We start from the raw sequence: 17992 nt of genomic DNA, 5'->3' as shown, positions 1-17992 counted from the left end.
TGCAGACAGTCTCATCTTTAAAGCCTAGCTATACTGACTTTCGAAACTCATCGCAGCCACAAAAATTGAAATTAAGGACTATTTAGACGAATAACAGATAAATAAATCAAACTTGAGTCATTATATAAGGAATCATAGCCAAAATGAACTTTTTATCTGTAAAATTTATACAGATTAGTGCTTCGAGGTATATTTAATATGTCATGTGAACATGACTTACAATGGAAGAAGAAAACTTTACAGCTTGCTTTACAGACTTGTTTATGTGGTTGATGTGTGGTCTAGGACGTCTAGGATCGTCGGATGGGCTTTTGCGGTTAGATATCAAAATTTAAGTAACGCCTGGAACATTATTCACTTTAAGAAATGACCAGTTTCTTTCAAGGATATAAATATTATGATACAAAAGATGGTGAAGATTGTCACAAGAAGATATGGTTCATGACAAAGTCTGCTTTGCTTTTGAGTAAGTGCTTACCTTTTTCTTTTTCTTTCGTTTGGATGAGTTGGTAGTTTTGTCAGCCATTAACTTCAAATATCATAAATCATGTTAAAATTACTTTTTAAATGATGTGTTTCATTAATACGCATTTCATTCAGCTTCGTTTTCATGTTTGTTCTGCTTCTTGTTAAAGATTTCTTTCATTCCAATTCTGTTCCTGTTTTGCCAATTATCTAAATTGAAATAAGGCATTGCACTTGGTTGCAACATGCATACATCATTTGAAAATGTTTGATTGTAGGTCTTGCAGCTAGCTCTTTCTTAAAACATGCTGTGAATGATGAATGAAGGATGTTTTTCATTTTGTGAATAAAATTACCTACAAACTACTGGCTGCTGGTTCTCTCTTGCAAATTTTATGTTCCTGTGTGTGTCTGTCTGAAAACCACTTCTGATTCATTGTCAGGTCATTGCCTTATCTGAAGTTTCACAGATTAAAAAGGACAGTTGGACTCATGGTCACACTTGGCTCTCCTGAGCCACCAGTGCTCCCCGCTCCCCAGCCACGTGCTGACCCCACGACCCTGGTTGTGTCCCTCAGGTGGCTGGGCAGGACCGTGCTACTGTGCACTGGTGACGCACCCGGTCGGAGCGTGGCAGACTGTTCACAGCCTGGGCTACATCACCATCCCGCTGGTGACCTCTGCCGCGACGTTCGCCGCCACCACGTGTGCGCTGACCAACCTGCGCGGGAAGGATGACTTCTATAACCCGGCGCTGGGCGGCCTGGCCGCCGGCAGCATCTTCGGCGCCGCCAGTGAGTGGGAGCCCGGCGGGCAGGGGGGGCAGTGCAGGCAGGGAACGGGACACTGTCACTGCGCGCGCAGGGCTGGGATGATTGATCTGGTCGGTGTGGGGAGGTGGGCAATGGGCATTCTCGGTCAGTTGGGGAGGACACATCGGAGTCATTCTTCACGGGTTCGGTGATTCCTATCGGAATGGGGACATGTATGCCTGGACATACCAGGAGAGAAAGCCGTGTCCAGGGGTGAGTGTCATTCATCTCAACTCCAAAATATTGCGATATTGGGATATTGACTAACAAGAGACAGAAGACTAGGTACTCCTGTCACAGAGACAAAAGTGCTGACCCCTCTACTTCCAGCGTAAACGCCGATGAGTCAATCTGAGGGAATTAAATAAAAGTCGAGATCGTTTGATATCAGAATAATGCTTACTTGCATTTTGTTCTGTGGTTACAACGTTAATCAATCTGCAGCCTCTCAGTAGTGCTATTTTCGCTGTCTCCACAGAGCAAAGTCTGGCGACCGGCGCGCGCTGGGGCGGAATCTTTGCTGTGGCTGCCATCAGCTTCAAGGCTGGCGTCGACTACGACTGGAGGTGGTGGGAGGCGGAAAACTTCACCCAGAGGGTAAGTCGATGTCGTACAAGTTTACCGGATCAGTCCGAAGACGTGGCAAGCACTGGGTTACTTAGGTGGCGCCCAGTTCCGGGTTGAAGAGCCTGCCACACTTTTTTGTAATTGTGTGAATCATTTGCTTGGTCCCCAATCTTAGACAGCAAAGTCTTCATCTAATCACTCGTCGATCGCCATATTCTTGCGCAAAACCGTAATTGCTGGTTTGTTTTCAGATGATTCATCAGATTTGTCCGTGTTTCAATACGTGTATCACAACATCCTGGCCTATGTCCCTGGTAGCGACGTATTGAGTTTGGATACAGCACAGCGCTACGGTGTGTTGTGGAGTGTCCGCCCTGTCACACGGTGTGGCTCTCTCCCCAGGGCACGGTCGGCATGTGGCGACACGACTGGACCCTGCGTAAGGACCCCTCCAAGACGGAGTCCCAGTAGAGACCGGCGGCATATGATGGTGTATATAGCTACAGAGAGCGACGAATACAGACTGGTGCGGTGAGAAAATGACGTGTTTGGAAGGGCCCGGTGATCAACTTCGCTACGTAGACACTGGGGGTATGGATCAGATTGAGCCATTTTCACTTATCTATCATATTGAATGAACTGGTTGAAGCTTCATGATATCTCGAAAATGTTGTATTGCACTTCAGGGACAACAGTACTCCGCAAAATTACGTCTAGAACCGTGGTGGGAAGTGAAGCCAGCAGCTGCTGCAGGGAAGCAGCAAGACCAGCTGGTTTGAAAGTTCCATTCAAACAAATAGCTGAGGTAATAGGCGATAACAACGTAGACTAAATATGAGGTGAGAAAATGATAAAGAAAAGTACGAAAACCACATCATGGGCTACTTGGCCACATCGTGCTGATCCCTTAAAACGCAAGCCCCGTCTAATGCCTACATTCTCAAAATACGACGTAAAGCTGCTGCGACAAATCATGTCACGGCAATACTAACAACTCACTAGATGGCGGGCGTGTGACTGGATGGACTGAATTGACTGAGATACGTCCACACCGAAGTGAAGAACCGGCCAAGAAGACGCACTGTGCTACTCCACAGAGATTAGTCGCCACATTTCAGAAAGCAAGCCAGTCCCTGAGCGAGTCTCACATTCACACGACACATTGACAGTTGACACATCAGCTGCGCTCTTCAGCATCAGCCGCTTCTACTTCCGTACATCTTACCGGAGCCCTAACCGCGGCTTTGCTCACCGCGCCCAGCCGGCCACGGCGGCGGCCCAGTCCTGCAGTGTCACCCGGGCCGCCACGGGCGACTCCAGCAGCAGCAGCGGCCCCCCGCCTGCCACGGCCACCTCTGCGGTGCCCCCGGCGCCGGCCGAGGCCGTCCCCAGGCGCGGGTCGAGCTCGGGCGGCGGGCCGCGCACCTGGAGCCGACAGCCCACCCCGGGCGCCAGGCTGAGCTGCACGGAGCGGCCGCAGCTGAGCCGCGAGTCGGCACTCAGACGGCTGATGTGGCAGCGCACGGCGGCCGCGGGCGCTGACACACTCACAGAGCCGTCCACACCGCCTGGGAACGACAGGGCACGGTTTTAGACCACTAGCACAGCTCGGGTTAGCTATCAGGCACGGTTAGTTCTGTAACTGATCTAAAGCAGGCTTCTGCCACGGGAGCAGGCTCATCCCAGGTTCGGGTCAAAATGCTTGTTCATGTTATTCCTGCCGTGCAACTGCGTAAGTATCGTAAAATGTGCTCTTTGTTATCTCGCTGCAGGTGAGAGCTCCATTGCTACAGCTACCACGCCATGAAACGCAAGTAGATCACCTACCATATCACATGACCACAAAGCATGTGTCTCAAACTGCATTATTTGAATCCGTATCTCATTTTTACGGTAGTAGCTGGTGCGCCCTGTCACATCAAAGCATCATCATCTTCACTAGCACATCCCCGCCGAGACCCCACTCACCGATAACCACCTCTCCCTCGCCGGCGGCGGTGACGGTTGCGTCTCCGTGGATGGTCCCCACGCGCAGATCGGCCGAGCGCACCTCCAGCCGCGCCCTGTCTGCGTATATGTCCGATAGATGGCAGCGTGAGCGCGCTGACACGGCCACCGTCTGACCTTGGAGCCGGGCCGCGGACGAGTCCACTTCCTGCGCGGAGGGAGGACCGTCAGACTAACGGAAACGCAACGAGATTTGATAATCACGGTGATTGAAATAGTTGATGCGTTTCGGGTTGTCACGGGCAAACTGCCAGAACGAGGGACACGTCGCACAAAATTCGTGTAGCATGGGCAAAAAAAATCACGATAATGCTTATATATTGCTAAAAAAGGATTCATTAAAAATTGGGATCGTCTTGCATATCCGAAGGTTGGGACTTTTCAATTAAGAACAATCACTACACGGCGTTTTGCGGTTGCCGGCGGCCGGCCGTTATTTGCGGTTAGCGGCGGGCGGTCGTTTTTTGCGGCGTTTAGTGGTTTGCGGCGGGCGGCCGTTTTTGCGGCGTTTTGCGGTTCGCGGCGTGCGGCCGTTTTTTGCGGCGTTTCGCGGTCGGCGGCGGGCGATGCGGGCGTTTTTTTTTTGCGGCGGCGGTGTTTGCGTTTTTGCGGTGTTTGTGTTTTGCGGCGGACGCGCGTTTTTTTGCGGCATTTTGTGCGTTTTTTCTGCGGTTTTCGGCGGGCGTGCGATTGTTTTTTTGCGAAGTTTGCGTTGGCGCTTTCGGCGTGCGTTTTGCGCGTTTTGCGGGGTTTGCGTTTGGCGGCGGGCGGGCGGTTTTTCAAAATTAAAGTCCCAACCTTCGGATCCGCAGTGCTGTTCGACAAGCGCTGCCCGGGCCTATCCGAAGGTTGGGACTTTTCAATTAGACAATCACTATTCTTTAGAATTGTGATTTTCTATTGAAAATCCCAACCTGAGCTACCTCTCTAGGGGGGTGTTTAGCGTTTCTGCCGCGATTTGGGTCATTTTGAATCCCTCGAAAACGAATAGTTAGATTTTCTTGCCATTTTCACCGTTTGGTCCCGTGTGGGGGAGCTACCGGCTGGCAAAGTTACAAAAAATATAATTGACACGTTTTGGGGTAAGCGGCACGTGCATTTTCCCATAGGGTTAACATGGGAAAAAATTAAAAATGCGATTTACGGAAAATCTGTTCAGTAATATTTGTCCACATTTTTAGGGTCGGCTCTCGGGCTGGCACCCCACCCGTCGGTGGTAACCGCTTAAAATATAATTAGAGAACTTTCGGGTAATTGGCACAGACAGTTACCCCATGTTGAGCCTATGGCGAATTCGAAAAATTATTTTCAAATCGATTTTGCAAAAAATTTCCACGTTAGATTTTGAAAATATCCCAATATGTTGTGCCCCGGGGTGTCGGCTACCACATGGTATGGGTCAGATATGGGGCGATTGAAAAGCACGTGCCACGTGCAAACGTGTTTGATGGGGTAACCTCCGGGAAAATCCGACATTGGCCAACTGGGGGTCCTATGGCGTGGAAACCACTCCACCTAGCGACACCAAATAAGTGCAGCCGGTGAGCAGATGAGTCCAGCTTGTCCCACTAGTGGTCACGTGGCGCACGTGCTATTGCACGTGCCGTGGCACGAGGTCAATTTTTGTGCTTAAATACACCAACGTTGTTAAATGCAAGGAATGGGGGAAATGGCCGTCAGGCCGTCAGTTTTTATGATAGGGTCGATCTGAAAACGGGTATAGACACAAAATGAAAAGGCCTAAAAAACTGCTATCTCGGATTTTTTGCAACATGAAAAATTTAAAATTCTGGGGAAATTTTATATTCGAAAGGTAAAATTTCCCTAAATTTTCCCGTTTTTCAAGTTTAACCGTCCACTGTTCAGAGACGGTGACACCGGCCGGGGTCATCTTTTACATGCCGATGGCCACTTATATTGGTCATGACGTGGCGTGAGCCGTTAAGCTGTGAAAGGTCTGGCACGTGCCACGTGGCCACGTGTTTGAGCCGAGTACCTCCCACATAATGGTGTTTTGTCCAACTGGTGGCCGTATAGCGTGGAAACAGAACCAGCCAAGAACACTAAATTGGGTCAGTCGGTGAGGGGACAGGTCCTGCTTTCATCACCAGTGGTCACGTGGCACACGTGTTCAGCTGGGCTCCTCCTTTGCGGAGATATTTTATCGTGAAATATTCAAACGTCCATAACTTTCTCAAATATGGTCCGATTGGGTTCAAATTTGGTGGGTGGATGAATTGTTAAGCGACATGAACGAATGCGCCATGTTTGTTGCAGTGCGCCACGTTTGTCTCAAAGCGCCATTTTTGCCGCAAAGCGCAGAATGTGCGTAACTTTGTCGAACATTGGACGATTAGGATGCGCTGTAATTAAGGGATGGCTGCTTAAACGGCAGATATGATTGCACCACATTTGCCGCAGGGCGCCATATTTGTCTTAATGCGTCAGTGTTAGCTTTTTCTTACGGCGGGCGTTTTTTGCGGCGGTGTTTGCGTTTTTTTTCGGGGTTTGCGTTTGACGGCGGGCGGCCGTTTTTGCATTTTTGGCTGTGTTTGCGTTTGGCGGCGGGCGGCTGTTTTTTTTGCGGCGTTTTGCGGTTGGCGGCGGGCGTACGTGCGTTGCGGGCGTTTTTTTGCGGCGGTATTTGCGTTTTGTGCGGTTTTTGTGTTTGGCGGCGGGCGGGCGGGCGATGCGGGTGTTTTTGCTGTTTGCGTTTGGCGGCGGGCGGCCGTTTTAGCGGCGGTTTGCGGCGGGCGGCCGTTTTTTGCGGCGTTTTGCGGTTTGCGGCGGGCGACCGTTTTTTGCGGCGTTTTGTGGTTTGCGGCGGGCGGCCGTTTTTTACGGCGTTTTGCGGTTGCCGGCGGCCGGCCGTTATTTGCGGTTAGCGGCGGGCGGTCGTTTTTTGCGGCGTTTAGCGGTTTGCGGCGGGCGGCCGTTTTTGCGGCGTTTTGCGGTTCGCGGCGTGCGGCCGTTTTTTTGCGGCGTTTCGCGGTTGGCGGCGGGCGATGCGGGCGTTTTTTGCGGCGGCGGTGTTTGCGTTTTTTGCGGTGTTTGTGTTTTGCGGCGGACGCGCGCTTTTTTGCGGCATTTTGTGCGTTTTTTTTCTGCGGTTTTCGGCGGGCGGGCGATTGTTTGTTTGCAAAGTTTGCGTTGGCGTTTTAGGCGTGCGTTTTGCGCGTTTTGCGGTGTTTGCGTTTGGTGGCGGGCGGTTTTTCACAATTAAAGTCCCAACCTTCGGATCCGCAGTGCTGTTCGACAAGCGCTGCCCGGGCCTATCCGAAGGTTGGGACTTTTCAATTAGACAATCACTATTCTTTAGAATTGTGATTTTCTATTGAAAATCCCAACCTGAGCTACCTCTCTAGGGGGGTGTTTAGCGTTTCGGCCGCGATTTGGGTCATTTTGAATCCCTCGAAAACGGATAGTTAGATTTTCTTGCCATTTTCACCGTTTGGTCCCGTGTGGGGGAGCTACCGGCTGGCAAAGTTACAAAAAATATAATTGACACGTTTTGGGGTAATCGGCACGTGCATTTTCCCATAGGGTTAACATGGGGAAAAATTAAAAATGCGATTTACGGAAAATCTGTTCAGTAATATTTGCTCACATTTTTAGGGTCGGCTCTCGGGCTGGCACCCCACCCGTCGGTGGTAACCGTTTAAAATATAATTAGAGAACTTTCGGGTAATCGTCACAAACAGTTACCCCATGTTGAGCCTATGGCGAATTCGAAAAATTATTTTCAAATCGATTTTGCAAAAAATTTCCACGTTAGATTTTGAAAATGTTCCAATATGTTGTGCCCCGGGGTGTCGGCTACCACATGGTATGGGTCAGATATGGGGCGATTGAAAAGCACGTGCCACGTGCAAACGTGTTTGATGGGGTAACCTCCCGGAAAATCCGACATTGGCCAACTGGGGGTCCTATGGCGTGGAAACGACTTCAACTAGCGACACCAAATCAGTGCAGCCGGTGAGCAGATGAGTCCAGCTTGTCGCAATAGTGGTCACGTGGCGCACGTGCTATTGCACGTGCCGTGGCACGGGGTCAATTTTGGTGCTTAAATATACTAGCATAGTGAAATGCAAGGACTGGGGGAAATAGCCGTCAGGCCGTCAGTTTTTTTATAGGGTCGATCTGAAAACGGGTATAGGCACAGAATGAAGGGGGCTAAAAAACTGCTATCTCGGATTTTTTGTAAAATGAAAAATTCAAAATTCTGGGGATATTATATATTTGAAAGGTGAAATTTCCCTAAATTTTCCCGTTTTTCGAGTTTAGCCGTCCACTGTTCAGAGACGGTCACACCGGCCGGGGTCATCTTTTACATGCTGATGGCCACGTCGATGGGTCATCACGTGGCGTGAACGGTGAAGCTATCAGAGGTCCGGCACGTGCCACGTGCCCACGTGTTTGAGTCGCGTACCTCCCAGATTATCGTGTGTTTACCGATTTGTGGCGTTATAGCACGAAAACAGCACCAGTCAGGAAGCCTGAAATGGTGCAATCAGTGAGGGGACAAGTCCTGCTTGCACCACCGGTGGTCACGTGGCACACGTGCGAAGATGGGCACCTCCGTTGCGGAGATATTTTATAGTGAAATATTCAAATGTACATAACTTTTTCAGTTTAAGTCCGATTGGGCTAGAATTTGGTAGGTGGATGAATTGTTAAGCGACATGAACGAATGCGCCATGTTTGTTGCAGTGCGCCACGTTTGTCTCAAAGCGCCATTTCTGCCGCAAAGCGCAGAATGTGCGTAACTTTGTCGAACATTGGACGATTAGGATGCGCTGTAATTAAGAGATGGCTGCTTAAACGGCAGATATGAATGCACCACATTTGCCGCAGGGCGCCATATTTGTCTTAATGCGTCAGTGTTTGCGTTTTGCCTACGGCGGGCGTTTTTTGCGGCGGTGTTTGCGTTTTTTTTTTCGGTGTTTGCGTTTGACGGCGGGCGGCCGTTTTTGCGTTTTTGGCGGTGTTTGCGTTTGGCGGCGGGCGGCCGTTTTTTTGCAGCGGTTTGCGGCTGGCGGCGGGCGTGCGTGCGTTGCGGGCGTTTTTTTGCGGCGGTGTTTGCGTTTTTTTTGCGGTTTTTGTGTTTGGCGGCGGGCGGGCGGGCGATGCGGGTGTTTTTTCTGTTTGCGTTTGGCGGCGTGCGACCGTTTTGGCGGCGGTTTGCGACGGGCGGCCGTTTTTTTTGCGGCGTTTTGTGGTTTGCGGCGGGCGGCCGTTTTTGCGGCGTTTTGTGGTTTGCGGCGGGCGGCCGTTATTTGCGGTTAGCGGCGGGCGGCGGGTGGTCGTTTTTTGCGGCGTTTAGCTGTTTGCGGCGGGCGGCCGTTTTAGCGGCGGTTTGCAGCGGGCGGCCGTTTTTTTTGCGGCGTTTTTTGTGGTTTGCGGCGGGCGGCCGTTTTTTTGCGGCGTTTGCGGTTGACGGCGGCCGGGCGTTATTTGCGTTGTTGCGGTTTGCGGCGGGCGGGCGTTTTTTGCGGCGTTTTTTGCGTTGTTTCTGCGGTTTTCGGCGGGCGTGCGATTGTTTTGTTTGCGAAGTTTGCGTTTGCGTTTTGGGCGTGCGTTTTGCGGTGTTTGCGTTTGGCGGCGGGCGGGCGGTTTTTCACAATTAAAGTCCCAACCTTCGGATCCGCAGAGCTGTTCGACAAGCGCTGCCCGGGCCTATCCGAAGGTTGGGACTTTTCAATTAGACAATCACTATTCTTTAGAATTGTGATTTTCTATTGAAAATCCCAACCTGAGCTACCTCTCTAGGGGGGTGTTTAGCGTTTCTGCCGCGATTTTGGACATTTTGATTGGGGCAAAAACGGATAGTTAGATTTTCTTGCCATTTTCACCGTTTGGTCCCGTGTGGGGGAGCTACCGGCTGGCAAAGTTACAAAAAATATAATTGACACGTTTTGGGGTAATCGGCACGTGCATTTTCCCATAGGGTTAACATGGGGAAAAATTAAAAATGCGATTTACGGAAAATCTGTTCAGTAATATTTGCTCACATTTTTAGGGTCGGCTCTCGGGCTGGCACCCCACCCGTCGGTGGTAACCGTTTAAAATATAATTAGAGAACTTTCGGGTAATCGTCACAAACAGTTACCCCATGTTGAGCCTATGGCGAATTCGAAAAATTATTTTCAAATCGATTTTGCAAAAAATTTCCACGTTAGATTTTGAAAATGTTCCAATATGTTGTGCCCCGGGGTGTCGGCTACCACATGGTATGGGTCAGATATGGGGCGATTGAAAAGCACGTGCCACGTGCAAACGTGTTTGATGGGGTAACCTCCGGGAAAATCCGACATTGGCCTATTTGGGGTTCTATGGCGCGGAAACGACTTCAGCTAGCGACACGAAATCAGTGCAGCCGGTGAGCAGATGAGTCCAGCTTGTCGCACTAGTGGTCACGTGGCGCACGTGCTATTGCACGTGCCGTGGCACGGGGTCAATTTTGGTGCTTAAATATACTAGCATTGTGAAATGCAAGGAATGGGGGAAATAGCCGTCAGGCCGTCAGTTTTTATGATAGGGTCGATCTGAAAACGGGTATAGACACAGAATGAAGGGGGCTAGAAAACTGCTATCTCGGATTTTTCGTAAAATGAAAAATTAAAAATTCTGGGGAATTATATGTTCGAAAGGTGAAATTTCCCTAAATTTTCCCGTTTTTCGAGTTTAGCCGTCCACTGTTCAGAGACGGTGACACCGGCCGGGGTCATCTTTTACATGCTGATGGCCACATCAATGGGTCATCACGTGGCGTGAACGGTGAAGCTATCAGAGGTCCGGCACGTGCCACGTGGCCACGTGTTTGAGTCACGTACCTCCCAGATTATCGTGTGTTGTCCGATTTGTGGCCTTATAGCACGTAAACTGCACCAGTTAAGAAGCCTGAAATGGTGCAATCAGTGAGGGGACAAGTCCTGCTTACACCACCAGTGGTCACGTGGCACACGTGCAAATCTGGGCACCTCCGTTGCGGAGATATTTTATAGTGAAATATTCAAATGTACATAACTTTGTAAGTTTAAGTCCGATTGGGCTAGAATTTGGTGGATGGATTAATTGTTAAGCGACAGGAACGAGTGCGCCACGTTTGTTGCAGTGCGCCATGTTTGTCTCAAAGCGCCATTTTTGCCGCAAATCGCAGAATATGCCTAACTTTGTCGAACATTGGACGATTACTGTGCGCTGTAATTAAGGGATGGCTGCTTAAACGGCAGATATGAATGCACCACATTTGCCGCAGGGCGCCATATTTGTCTTAATGCGTCAGTGTTTGCGTTTTGCCTACGGCGGGCGTTTTTGCGGCGGTGTTTGCGTTTTTTTCGGGGTTTGCGATTGACGGCGGGCGGCTATTTTTGCGTTTTTTTTGCGGTGTTTGCGTTTGGCGGCAGGCGGCCGTTTTTTGCGGCGTTTTGCGGTTTGCGGCGGGCGGGCGTGCGTTGCGGGCGTTTTTGCGGCGGTGTTTGCGTTTTTTGCGGTTTTTGTGTTTGGCGGCGGGCGGGCGGGCGATGCGGGTGTTTTTGCGTTTGGCGGCGGGCGGCCGTTTTAGCGGCGGTTTGCGGCGGGCGGCCGTTTTTTTGCGGCGTTTTGTGGTTTGCGGCGGATGGCCGTTTTTAGCGGCGTTTTGCGGTTTGCGGTGGCCGGCCGTTTTTTGCAGCGTTTTGCGGTTGCCGGCGGCCGGCCGTTTTTTGCGGCGTTGCGCGGTTGGCGGCGGGCGATGCGGTTTTTTTTTGCGGCGGCTGTGTTTGCGTTTTGCGGCGGACGGGTGTTTTTTGCGGCGTTTTTTTCTGCGGTTTTCGGCGGGCGGGCGATTGTTTTTTTTGCGAAGTTTGCGTTTGCGTTTTGCGTTTGGCGGCGGGCGGGCGGTTTTTCACAATTAAAGTCCCAACCTTCGGATCCGCAGTGCTGTTCGACAAGCGCTGCCCGGGCCTATTGCACATGCATCATGGCATCCCCAAGACAGAATGCATCCATAAGTAAATATTTGCAGCACCTGCACATTACATGACAACGTATCATGTGACATAACATCCCCATGAACACTAACAATTTTAATTTAGGTTGTCATTTTCCTATCCTCGTTCGTTCCTGTCGCGTCGGCCGTGTTATCCCGGTCCTAAACAAAATATGGTCATGTCAGTCCTAATTGAAAAAGACCCGTAGCAGACACGTCATCGTCCAGCAAGACGTCTCTTGCTGCATTCACCAGTTACGGCAATTTGCTCATCATCAAACACCCCCAGTTTTCAGAAAACATGACTGGCGTAAAAAGGTTAAACCGCTAGATGACTGGGAAGTCCAGTAGACTGCCACCTGTTGTACTCCCGCGGCCGCCATTACACTATGCAATATATCTTTGGAATCCTCATGAAATACAAACGGATGGCTCGTGAGAGCATCTGAAACCGAGGCCGCTCGAACTCCAAACCAAGCATGCAATCACAGATAAGGGATCAGCGAGCCCAACGATATTCAATCCCATAGGGAAGCGACCTGCTTCGAGTTTGTGATTTAACGTCAGTCGTCAGTCTAATTTCGAACGTGCGACCTCAGGGATTTCCGAGTTCCGAGCCAAATCCGTTCGCGCAATCATATTGAGTAATTTTCCACGTTACAACTAGCGACGTAGGTGCACTTTCAATGTCAAGAGTGCGGTTAACATGATGAATAAAGGACAGGCACCGTTTACTAGCGTTTAGTTGAGAAGGCTTTGTCCTAAACGGATTGTAATCGTCATCATTTTGTTTGTAATATATGGTTAGAAGACTCGAGAGGTTTAGCTTTTAACAATCACCTATGCAAAATTTTTGGTCCAATTTATATTGTTGTATCTATGCTAGATAGATGGGTGAATCAGTTATTACTCACATAAGTTTTAATTAGTTTCGTAAATCGTAATCGCTACGAATCAATCGAAGTGAAACATTCTCACAGTCAGACGGCGCGCATAAAGAGCCAAACAAAGACACGATAATAAACTTGATTGAGGTTCCGTTTTTACCGCCAGTCCACCATTCATCGCGACGAGTGCAGGATGCTCAATAGCGCCATGAGCGTCATCCACAGACCGAATGCGTGCGCATGGACCACAGGACCACAGATATTCATCAGCATCCCTTTGTCGGCAAGTGTGCCCGATTTTTCGCGAACTCGCTGCATCAACGTCAGAAGGACCCCCGCCCCCGGCACTACTCATATCCAGTCGGGTTTCTGTCCCTGCCCCCGACCCCGGTGCTATATCCAGTCGGGTGTCTGTCATCTATCGGTCTGGTTCTCACGGTGACGGTCGGTCTACATGGCGGCGACGTTTTTCGTCGCTGCGCCGGGCGCACAATGGTCGTCGCTCGACAAACAGCGGTGATTTTTTACCCGCAGCCGCGGCGTGTCTGTCCAGCTGGAACTTCCGATGAGCGGCGCCGGGCGTCACCGAGGCGCTGTTGGTGGGAACGCTGCCCGCAGCGCGGCGAAAAATGCCGGGCTAATGTCATTAGCTAATGCGGCTGGACCGTTGGACGGTCTGAGGCCCTCCGACAGCATCATCGCAGCGAGGCCGTCATTTTGAGGATATGATGAACGAATGAGACGCTGTGTAGCTAATTTACAGAGGTTGGAGCATGTCCACTTTTGTAACTTGTTAGACATGAAACAGCTGTCAGAAACACAGCAACAGACGCAATGGAGACCGTTTCATGGGTGGAAAAGTTTGCAACAACTCTATTGAACCAATGTGTTACAACCAACACGCATTTCCTTCCTTCCCTTGAATATCCAGTCCTAACACAGTAGCACTCGTACTATAGCCCCCGGGTGTGGTACTCGGAAGTCGGAACTCGGAAAATGGCGACTGTTTGTAGCATTGCAATACCCTGGCGACCGTTTCAGAGGGTCTTCCGCCAGTTCTAGGTATCCAATAACAATGCAAATCACACCATTATTGTTATCTCACCAGTCCAAACACCCTTCCACACACAAGCACACACGAGTAGCCGGTTCACAGCCCCTCCCCTCCCCCTTACCTCCGCCTCCAGCGTAGCGTTTCCCAGCAGCAGCTTGTTGACACGTACCGCCGCCGGCGTGCTGATGGTCACGTGACCGGCCCTGACCGCGGTCAAGGTCACGTCCTCGCTGGCGTTGACCGCCGCCCGCGAGCACTCCATGCCCGAGACGCTGACGGCGGCGGCAGAACGCACCTCCACGTCTGCAACACACAACAACTCGGTCTGAGCCTGATTGAGCCTGATAGGGTTGTAGATGTGAGAATCGAGCCGTTAGTCATGCAGTGTGCGCAGGTGAATCGTAATACATTTTCGGATGAGTTCAGCCCAATACTTATTTAAGCTTTGGCTGTTCATCATTTTAAGTCACAAGGCATAACTTCGTCGTTGAATTGTTTTCTTGTCTTTACCGAGGGAAAGAAAGCAGTGCAGAAGAAAGCAGATCACCGCTATTCTCGCGGTCACAAGATTATTGTAATAGCAGACGTTGTCCGTTCTTCTGACCGTGGCAACGAAGTTTTGGCGCAAGTTAAGGTAGATTTCCACGACGGGACGTCTACCGCCACAGAGTCGCGTGCCGCTGCCCTCACCCGACCCCCAAGGCCATGGAGAGTCGTATCGTGCGGAAGGGGAGCGAAAAGTGAGTCACTCAAACGGCCGCCTCACCGCGGCACAGGCCACCGGCTCGCGTGACACCTTCTTTTGCATCCCGTTCACTGGCACTTTGACATGCATGCCCAAGGTCATCGTTACTCGTCACAAAGTTAGGCAGGGCACCGCTGAGCTCGAAACTCTGAACAGACACGTGCCGTCCTGGCCCCCGGGAGGGTGCTATCTATTTCTCCACTCCTCTTCTTTTTTACGAATACAATGCAACGCACTGACACTGGGTGTCACCGTTTTGAAATCATCATTTAGCTTGTCTAAATAAAAAGGCTTGTGAAACTGAACGTCTCAGAAAATCGCATCAGGGGTCAGCTTGGATGGGCAGTTACCTAAATAAATTTACCAGAAATAAAAGATTAGAACAGGACGTTTGGTGACAACTTTTACCGAGACATGTTAAATGCATGAAAGGCAGAAGCACTAGAAATTAGTTCAGCTAACAAGATGAATGGGCTGATAATCAACATAAACTTTTACATTTTACCCGAAATGAGCTTTTTGAAAATGATCTTTATCGATACAAGTACCTCAAAATATCGCTATTCACGTACCTAAAACATATAGTGATGCTCATATAAACTTGGCAATGGAATGTCTGATAACAGAAACGGCTGTAAGGACTGCGGTCTGCGCGGAGTTTGGTTTAAGCTTCTGTGGAGGCAGACATCTCATCACAATTGACGTTCACCTTTACGCACTACTTTGTGAAGATGACTTAATACTTAATATTAATCAGCATAATATTTATAGAGCTAATCTAGTTAACAGGAAACAATAATGTATTTAGATGATACCCGGAACTTGATAGGAAATACACCTTATGAGAAAAGACATGTCGTTGACATAGGATTATTGGCATATTTCCCGGGCAAAAGATCAAAGCTAATTCATGGCATAATATGACGAGGGCACAGCAATACACAAATTCACAGCCGATATCAATAAATACTGGGAAATGACGTTTGTGGGTTGGATAATCCACTCCGGAGACCGGCAGAAACAAAACGCGGAAGTCCACTCCGACTATGCGGATGACGCGGGCGTCCCATGCGTTCTCCGTTTACCGGCGGGGGAAGGTCCGGGCGGTAAGGAAGGTCACGCACACAAGCCAGCGATGCTCCAATGCGGCGCCGCGATGCCGCAATCACATTCATAGAGCGGGGCCCTTCCGCCAGACGATCACTAGCCCCGCTCCCGTGCCCACTTCTGATCCACTCCGCATGCAGCGCACCGGTCCTGTTTGTGAAATTTACGGATAATGCGTGCTGTCTTCGCAGTGCACACATGGAGATAGTGCAGGTCCAGTAATGGGAAAATGTTCATAAATTCAGCTAAATATAAGTTAATCTTCAAGCATCGAACAAATCCATTAAATTTGTGCTTGGAGTGAAAATAATATGGCTCAAACTATCTGGAACCCATGGCGATGGACGGATAGCCAGGATCAAATATACACAGTCAGATGGTCTTGGAAACATCAACAGATCACAGTCAAGTATGCAGCCTAGGCTGGCTGACAGGTCGGTACATACCATATTTGATGGGAAGATGAACATTCCATGTATCTGAAGTTTTCTCTTTTGAGTTTGATGTGACAGAGCAGGTATCTTCGCTGGCAATGACGCTCCACCCGGTGCCATCACCATCACAGCTGATGGTGCATTTGTCCATGTTGGGAGACTCTTGTGGACTAACAGGAGCCACATTTACACTGCCTGGACCCTCAAATACAAATTTACCAAAGGGGTGAACAGTGTGACTAGATGCAGTTCTAACAGCATTGTAATCCAATGTCCCCACTAATAATATGCTTCTTTGAATATCTTTAGAAACTCGATTCTTGTGTGAATGGTATACAAGTCTTGCACATGGTGTGAATCTTCTGAGCAGCATTGCAAGTAGATGTAATCAGGCTCGGCTGAAAGAACAATAACAACTAGCATCACACCACAATACCCAAAAGGCAGGTTTGCAGGTAGGTAACAAAAATCCAGACAAAATTTTGGCAAAAATTGCCTTTTTAACACTGGGTTCAAAATTTAATAAAAAACCACACCATATTGTCATGAACCATACAATGACATAGAAAATCATTCAAACCATCATTTACCCCTCAAAACATAAACAGATAGGTACACTGAGCAGAAATGTAAAAACCTTACCTAACCTAATGTAGCCTAACCTTACCATACACAGCAGGTGATTGAGTGTAACTTGTAAATAATATGTAAAAATATTGAAAGTATCAATGCATTGTGTCACTTTTCAAGCTTAATAGGATGTGTGCTTTCTATTTGTTTTTATTTGGAGAAGGTATTCTGAGATAGTATTTGGAGAATTCCTGCAGTACCTACTTACCTCAAAGGTGTAAATGGCTTGTATAGCCAGAAGTTCAGAAGTTAAGGATATTTGTAAGCATACCCAGGTTAGATGACACCTTACTCATCAACTTATATAGACAAGGGTTTAAAAATTGAAAGTGACAGCCTGGTGTCTGCCCGGTGTCTATTGTCATGCAGCTCGACAATGAAAATGCACTTTATTCATGAATAAGCCATAACCTTTGTGTGTGTTTGAGTGCATGTTTCATCCATTTCAATCTACCACCATCAACTCGTGTCAATGGATTTTTTAGTCTGGAATACAAACCTATCTTGATCTATCATATCTATCTATCTAACCCATAATAAGTAGGTAGTAGGTACCTAAGCCTTTTGACTTTAATATTGATATTAAACAGCAATTTCAATTTAAGGCATGGAGAAGTAAACTCACGTGTTTGTGTTATCAGCCGGCTAGGACTCTAGGAAATCTATAGCCTTACTAGGACTATTGTACTTATTAAAGAGTATGTTAGGTGACCAATTAGCTAATTTGCTGATTTATCAACAGTATCAGCAACCCCAATGCAGCAATCCCATCAGCACCTGAAATTACATTACAAACACCGGTCGGACTTCGTTTGCATGCTTTTACCAGTTCACTCGCAGGACGCGCAACCATCGACGACTGCTGATGATGGAATTCAACACGAACCTTCCCATTCTATGATACCCATTGTACGCTTTTCTGAACATAACTCCTTGCTTCATAAATGAAGTAATTGCGCTGAAAATGGCTCGATCTGGAAACTCTCAACTTCAATGCTGTTTGCTACCATATGAAGGTTTTTAAATCTGAAGGAATGTGCATTGGACATTCAGCATATAGAAAGAACGGACTGAATTTGGAACTGAATGTCGACATAATTATTAAACTTTTAAATGCAGGATATGGAATGTTGATGTCTGCCCAGAGCTGAGACCTGCACCTCTATCTGTGGCCGAGCCTGCCCTTGGGCGTTGGCTACCCTGTCGCAGTCGGCCGCTCAGACGGGGACGAGAGAGCCGCGAAAGAGAACAAAGCAGAGTTGCGAGCGTGCTGTACTGGCGTGTGTTTGCGCCAGCCGAATACAGCCACATCGCC

The 17992-nt window shown here is 49.0% G+C and overlaps 2 protein-coding genes across 4 annotated transcripts; one reads left to right on the top strand and one right to left on the bottom strand.

Annotated features, from left to right (window-relative positions):
* The first annotated feature begins 8 nt into the window (after window positions 1-8).
* LOC122372688 lies at window positions 9-2384 on the top strand. The gene is made up of 4 exons (XM_043350199.1): window positions 9-466; window positions 1044-1259; window positions 1756-1874; window positions 2247-2384. The coding sequence occupies exons 1-4, from the start codon at window positions 367-369 to the stop codon at window positions 2313-2315; spliced, it is 504 nt and encodes a 167-aa protein (XP_043206134.1). The 5' UTR covers window positions 9-366; the 3' UTR covers window positions 2316-2384.
* A 119-nt stretch (window positions 2385-2503) lies between these two features.
* Window positions 2504-17480, bottom strand: LOC122372686. 3 transcript variants are annotated; one of them, XM_043350197.1, is made up of 5 exons: window positions 17303-17480; window positions 16060-16445; window positions 13883-14064; window positions 3813-3999; window positions 2504-3412 (listed from the first exon to the last, which is right to left on the bottom strand). In XM_043350197.1, the coding sequence occupies exons 2-5, from the start codon at window positions 16418-16420 to the stop codon at window positions 3093-3095; spliced, it is 1050 nt and encodes a 349-aa protein (XP_043206132.1). In that variant the 5' UTR covers window positions 16421-16445; window positions 17303-17480; the 3' UTR covers window positions 2504-3092. The 3 variants fall into 3 exon arrangements, with proteins under 3 accessions (XP_043206132.1, XP_043206131.1, XP_043206133.1); XM_043350196.1 differs by having other exon boundaries at window positions 17455-17475; XM_043350198.1 differs by having other exon boundaries at window positions 17430-17456.
* Window positions 17481-17992: the final 512 nt, after the last annotated feature.

This window comes from Amphibalanus amphitrite, unplaced genomic scaffold (assembly GCF_019059575.1).
Source record: "Amphibalanus amphitrite isolate SeventyFive unplaced genomic scaffold, NRLGWU_Aamphi_draft 001387F_arrow, whole genome shotgun sequence".
Lineage (NCBI taxonomy): Eukaryota > Metazoa > Arthropoda > Thecostraca > Balanomorpha > Balanidae > Amphibalanus > Amphibalanus amphitrite.
This window is presented reverse-complemented; position numbering and strand designations above follow the sequence as displayed.

What these genes read in the sequence shown, in the direction of transcription:
- LOC122372688 (XM_043350199.1), top strand. Translation starts at nt 367, where the DNA reads ATGACCAGTTTCTTTCAAGGATATAAATATTATGATACAAAAGATGGT. An exon ending in AAAGTCTGCTTTGCTTTTGA is followed by an intron (nt 467 to 1,043) that starts GTAAGTGCTTAC and finishes TGTGTCCCTCAG; the next exon opens with GTGGCTGGGCAGGACCGTGC. An exon ending in CAGCATCTTCGGCGCCGCCA is followed by an intron (nt 1,260 to 1,755) that starts GTGAGTGGGAGC and finishes CTGTCTCCACAG; the next exon opens with AGCAAAGTCTGGCGACCGGC.
- LOC122372686 (XM_043350197.1), bottom strand. Translation starts at nt 16,420, where the DNA reads ATGCTGCTCAGAAGATTCACACCATGTGCAAGACTTGTATACCATTCA. An exon ending in ACGCTACGCTGGAGGCGGAG is followed by an intron (nt 4,000 to 13,882) that starts GTAAGGGGGAGG and finishes CCCTCCGCGCAG; the next exon opens with GAAGTGGACTCGTCCGCGGC. An exon ending in CGAGGGAGAGGTGGTTATCG is followed by an intron (nt 3,413 to 3,812) that starts GTGAGTGGGGTC and finishes TGTCGTTCCCAG; the next exon opens with GCGGTGTGGACGGCTCTGTG.